The following is a 5,624-nucleotide window of genomic DNA, read 5'->3' on the forward strand; positions in this document are numbered from 1 at the left end:
GGTTATATTATAGTAGTCAGTCCTAAAGGGGGTGTTAGAGATCACGTGACCTATTACATGCCAGTCACGTGATCCCGTCTCATAGGACTTCCAGTAGTTAGTCGAGATAGCTTCCTCTCTCCTCTCTTTTCCTCCCCAGAGTCCAATACAGTTTCCCCTGTATCATTTCATTCCTGCGTAGCCTTCTCTCTCGCTGACATTTTCTATATCACTAGCGTGAATGCGAAAGAGACTTTCTTATATCGTGCTACTCTACGATTGTTAAATTATTTAGGCCTAGGGATAGTATTAATTAGACGAGTTTATAAATTTATATATATTTGACTTACGTACAATATATATTTAGTTAGGGAAGCGATAGTATAGTAATAGTGGTAGATCTCTAGCTTATATATTAGGCAAGCTCTCTATAATTTCACACATTAATCGTTCTACACGGTCAAGTCGGGGACCCAAATATTTATCTCTATACATATATCTCTATATATATAGCATTTACAGTGTCTGCCCTAGCTACGCGGCTATGCAATAACTAGAACCGCTACTCGGATGACCAGTGGCTCTGATGCGAGTTCCGTTTTGGCGTAGAATGCGCGTCTTGATGGGGACCTACAGTAGTATTCGAATTCAGTTATACCCCTGCACTCCTGCGACTTGATTCCCGGAAAATAGATCCGACAGATATGAGCCCTTATTGGATAGTCCCTGAGTGCCCCGCTTTCAGACCGCTTTCTAGACAGTATTTTGCACGAAAGTGCTATACGCATGCCACCTGGGGTGCCCCTCCTAAATTATGGTACAGTATAATAGCTGACAAGTTCGGCTTCTACAAGATTCACACTCTTTCGCTCTTTCTCAACGCGACTTTCTAGAACTAGTCCACTATGAGCTTAGCCCGTTACTTGTATATTTTACACATCGTTTGTGACGGGACTATACCACAAACACCGTATAGAATCTGTTCTATAAATATTTGTCGGAGTCGGTGGTTCCCGTAATAGCAGGTTATCCAATGGAAAATGGCAAAAGATCTGAATTGTTTACTACCCCTGTGATAGTAAGCAGGAATCGGCGGCATATATTAGCAAGCATGCGCAGGCTCAGCAGCCATCAGGCTTATTAAGATATAGACAGGGATAAGGCTTAGTACCCCGCCGGCTATTGTGGGTGCCTGCGGAACATTATGGAAGTTGGGTTAGACAGTCACAAACTTATTTTAACTTTATCAATATCCCTTATCCAGTCTATTGATTTCTAGTTATAGACTCTCCAAGCCTCCAAGTCTCAGATGAGTTAGCCCACATTGTCTAGGCATCACGCATCCTATCGCTCCTCAACTCAAACACCATTACCGCACCAGAAGAGCCATTACAATCTGACCAGGAAGTCAATAATAACGACGCAGTGTACTCTGACGATGATCTGGACCAAGATTTTGATAGCATAGATGCTGAACTCCTGACAGCTAACAGCGAGGCGCTCCGACGGAAGTTCCTCGATTGTGTCTGTGAACTTCTTACGCACACCAAAGGGGGAAACTTCGTCACAGCTGCTGCGCTCAGGGAAAAAGAAGACGAAGTTGAAGTTGATATTGCTCAAAACAATAGCCTTGACGCGGAGGACCGAACCTATTTAGGTTTATTGAAGCATTTTCTCGCCTTGCAAGCTAACGGTAAGGCCAACCACTCTGAATAGGGCCTGCTCTAACCATAAAGTTCAGATATCTCGCCTCGAATGCTCGCTGAATCCTCCCACGCACTTTTGGAACGGACTATTGCTTACAGTACAGAAAGAGTGGACAGCCAGGCTGAAGCCATGGCTAAACTTTTTCAAGGGTCGCCATACCGGCCTTCACAGCAATAGCAATCAGGAGAATATACTACAAACACATGTCTCCTTAGCTACTGCCCCGCTGCACAGGAGCCAGTCTCTACCAAAACGCAAACTCTCCTTCTAGAATTCTTGAATTTTGATTTGTGGCGCTCAGCATCGTCGACCGCACAGGATCGAGATGACCAAAGGCGCAAGATAGTGGAGCTGGCAGCTACCACTACTCAACCACCACAGACCGCACGGGCTGCACGGGAGGCACTAGAGGGAATGGTTCCTTCTATTGATCCACATAAGGTCATTCGAATGTGGCGTGTTCTAGCGAGACCAGTAACTAGTCTCCAAATTCTCTCCCAAATAGCGCGGCTACTCCCAAATTTCCGGGCTGTTACCTTCATTTGTTTATCACCACCCTCCTCGTTCAAACTCCATAATCACCAAATTCCAACCATTCGGCAAGCTTAGAAGCTCTTAGGTCTGCCTTCCAGCCCAAAAGGGCGTATTCCGCCTACCCTACTTTGCAAAAATCGTGCTTTTAGAAAGAAATGCCGCCGCAACCTCTTTATACATTGTGAAATACAGCTTTTAACACGCTATAAGACACAACCGTCGCTAGGCCCGACACTAGCTTATTTTAGGTGTAGTAAAAAGGCTTGTTATCTTTACGAGTCATTTCTGGCCCTATCGTCGTTAAAATTCCGCACCCGTGGCCGACACGGAAAGTGCCATCCTCAATGGGCCGTTCACTCGGACAATACCGAAGGCATAAGACAAAGGCTAAAAGACTTGTGCGAATTGGTAAAACAGAAGATAAGAGCGAGACTCGAGCCACATAAAACCCCTCCGCCAGTTGCTATCGATCAATCTTCTACTGTATCTGTCCTAAAGACTTCGGATTTGCTTGAAATTACGCTACAGAGGAAGAAAAGAGAGATTGCCAATAAGAAAGGCCAGGAGTTACGTGAGCAGATGCAAATCCTATAAGAATATCTTAAACCAAGCACAAGAGCCTTTCCCTAACAGTCATACAGCCTAAATCCTAGATCGGTCGGCCCGCCGGAAATTTGGTACTAGGACTTAAGGACGCTTTATATACTGTGCCAATCTTCATATGCGAGGAGATGTACTCGATGTCTAGCCATATGGTATTGTTCCAAACAGTGCCAAAAGCTCGACTGGCCGGCTCACAGACTTTTGTGTTCCCAGTATCTCAAATTCCTAGATACTCGCCCGTCTAAAGATCATAGACTCGGCATCTGGTTCCCTAGGGACACACACCAACCAAGGCTAATCTAGGCCCCTATATCCTCCCAAGAATAGGGCTTCCACTATCCCAATTTTGACCTAAACCTTAGCCCAGAAAATCATATATTCTCGACTATCCCATTCGCGGAAAATACAAGAAGAGGGCTGGAGCTCGACCACTATCTCACGATATATTATTGCGACTAGGCTCAGATCACCAATAAATCTGTCCGCACCGCTATAGAGGTTTATCAAGGTATGACAGTCCCTCACGATGTTAAAGGTTGTTGGATGCCTCAGGCATCACCATGTAGATAGAACCACATAGTCTCTCTCCCCTCTCTCTCTCTCCTTCTCCTCCCTGTCCACCCTGAATACATACGTTGTTTCTCATACTGATTCACCCTGTATCTGTATTCCATGAGGTTATGAGCCTCTCTTGCTAGTTCGGACCACTAGCAACTCGTTTTTCTGAAGCTTTCACCCGGACCTCGTCGTCGATCCCGTCCCCGTAGAAACCCCACTTTTATACGTGAAAATTCTGCACGGACCCGGATCAGACCAATCAAGTCCAGGAATCCTTCGGCCCGCCGGCAAAAGCTCCGTTTAGCTTTATTCAACCATAGCTAACGTCGACACGGATAATAAGGGGGACACTAACCCTCACCCTCTCGATACGATAGCTAACCCGTTAAATCCTATAAACCCCGCTTTACAGACGTAAACTACGAATGCTCCTCGATCACGAAATGATCCAATCCTATCATTAAACAACCCGATCCGATTTACCGACATTAATAATAACAGTGATAACAAAGATAAGAAACCGTCTTACTAAGGATATAGTCTACCTAAGATCGCGATAACGAAGATATAGAAAGTTAGGATGCTATAATATAACGATATAGACCCTAGCGGATAGAAGTAGGCTTTAGCTTATTAGCTAATCCCCCTACGCTTTAGAATGGTTATTTAATAGCGAGATACCTCGTCCCTCGAAATCGTACCTTTCGTATAAAAGATAGAAGTATTAGTCTTATCTTATCGCTAGTTAGATATATAATTAGATCGATATAATACTCTAGAATAAGCTCCGGAATTTATTAAAGATACTAAAGTACGTAGACAGCCTATACGACGAACTTATAACGATAACGTAAAGAAGCGACCGGATCTAGACAGCTTTTCTAGAAATACGTAAGTTCGATAAGATAAAGAGATCGGACTATAACTCGGTAAGCGAGTATATTAAGGAGTACTAAAAACAATACTATATCCTTACTAGATTTAAAGTAGAACCCTATCTAGTTCATATATTATTATAAGTCCTTAAAAATCTAGAACTCGAAATTAGGAAAGTATAGTTTATTAAGGAGGAAGTTATAGGTCTTATACCTAAGAAACTAAGCTATAATAAAGTAGAAAAATACTAGAGAGCACTATAAGCTATAGCTAATATAGAAGGTATTATAAATATAGCTTAGTCCGTAGGTAGAGGCCGAGGAAGTAGAAGAGGTAGTTATAGAGGAAACCGAGGTAGCTAAAGTAGTTATAATAATAGTAATAACAATAATAACACCTAGCCTACTAAAGATATTAATATAGTCGATAATAATAGTAATACTAATAGTAGTAAAAAGAAGAAGAAAGGCCTTTATAAGCAGCCTACTAATAGCAAAGACATTTATAATTACACACAAGAAATATATAATAGTAAATAGAAGGATAATAGCGAGATATACGCCTTCTATAGTTTCGGTCTATACCCTACTAAGAGATATATATATCTTAGTAATAGCCTACTAGCTTTATAGGAACCGTTAGGCAATCTATAGGCCTATTCAAAACAAATTTAAAAAGCTTAGTATCCTAAAGGCTAGAATAATATAGTCGTCGCCGCTATAAGCTCTAGCTCTATCAATAGGACGAACGATTAGTTACTCGATACCGGATCTACTAGGATAATAATATATAATCTTAAAGACTTCTATATATATTAAATAGATTACTCTAACGTGGTATATATATATAGAGACTACTCCGGTAATAAGGTGATTACACTAGGCTATAGAGAAATTATAGTAAGAGCTACTCTCCCTAGGCTAGGCGGAAAGATATACACTTTTATAATAACCGGATACTATAGCCCTAGAGGTTATAGGAAGCTTATTAATATAGTAAAGCTTCTAGAAGAGTAAGATATCTTATACGATATACGCACTAAACACTTAATAAATAGCTTTAGAGTTATTCTTAGCTATATAGATATATCGGACGGCGTTCTATATCTTATTAATCCGAAAGAGATTGATTATAATCCTAATAAGATTGATTCTAATTCTAACTCGGACGATAACAATACCGGACTTATTAATAAAGTAATAGCCTACGAAGTGCACTATCGTCTAGGATATACCGGGAAAGCTTATATTACTACTATATTAGAGTATATAGAGTAGCTAGATAAATACGAATAGTATAGTATAGAGTATTTTAACTATAACGCCTATTTTCGTAGCAAATCAAAGTAAAAGATATCTCGAGAACCA

The 5,624-nt window shown here is 41.2% G+C and overlaps 1 protein-coding gene across 1 annotated transcript; it reads left to right on the forward strand.

Annotated features, from left to right (window-relative positions):
* Nucleotides 1-1,012: 1,012 nt before the first annotated feature.
* Nucleotides 1,013-1,863, forward strand: N7519_000439 (uncharacterized protein; the record flags this gene model as incomplete). Its single annotated transcript, XM_057287218.1, has 3 exons — nt 1,013-1,057; nt 1,312-1,672; nt 1,721-1,863. 3 exons carry the CDS (start codon nt 1,013-1,015, stop codon nt 1,861-1,863), a joined length of 549 nt encoding a protein of 182 aa, XP_057153301.1.
* Between the last annotated feature and the right edge of the window lie 3,761 nt (nt 1,864-5,624).

This window comes from Penicillium mononematosum (assembly GCF_028829835.1).
Source record: "Penicillium mononematosum strain IBT 11891 chromosome Unknown utg000001l:1.0-4488741.0:1.0-4491989.0, whole genome shotgun sequence".
Lineage (NCBI taxonomy): Eukaryota > Fungi > Ascomycota > Eurotiomycetes > Eurotiales > Aspergillaceae > Penicillium > Penicillium mononematosum.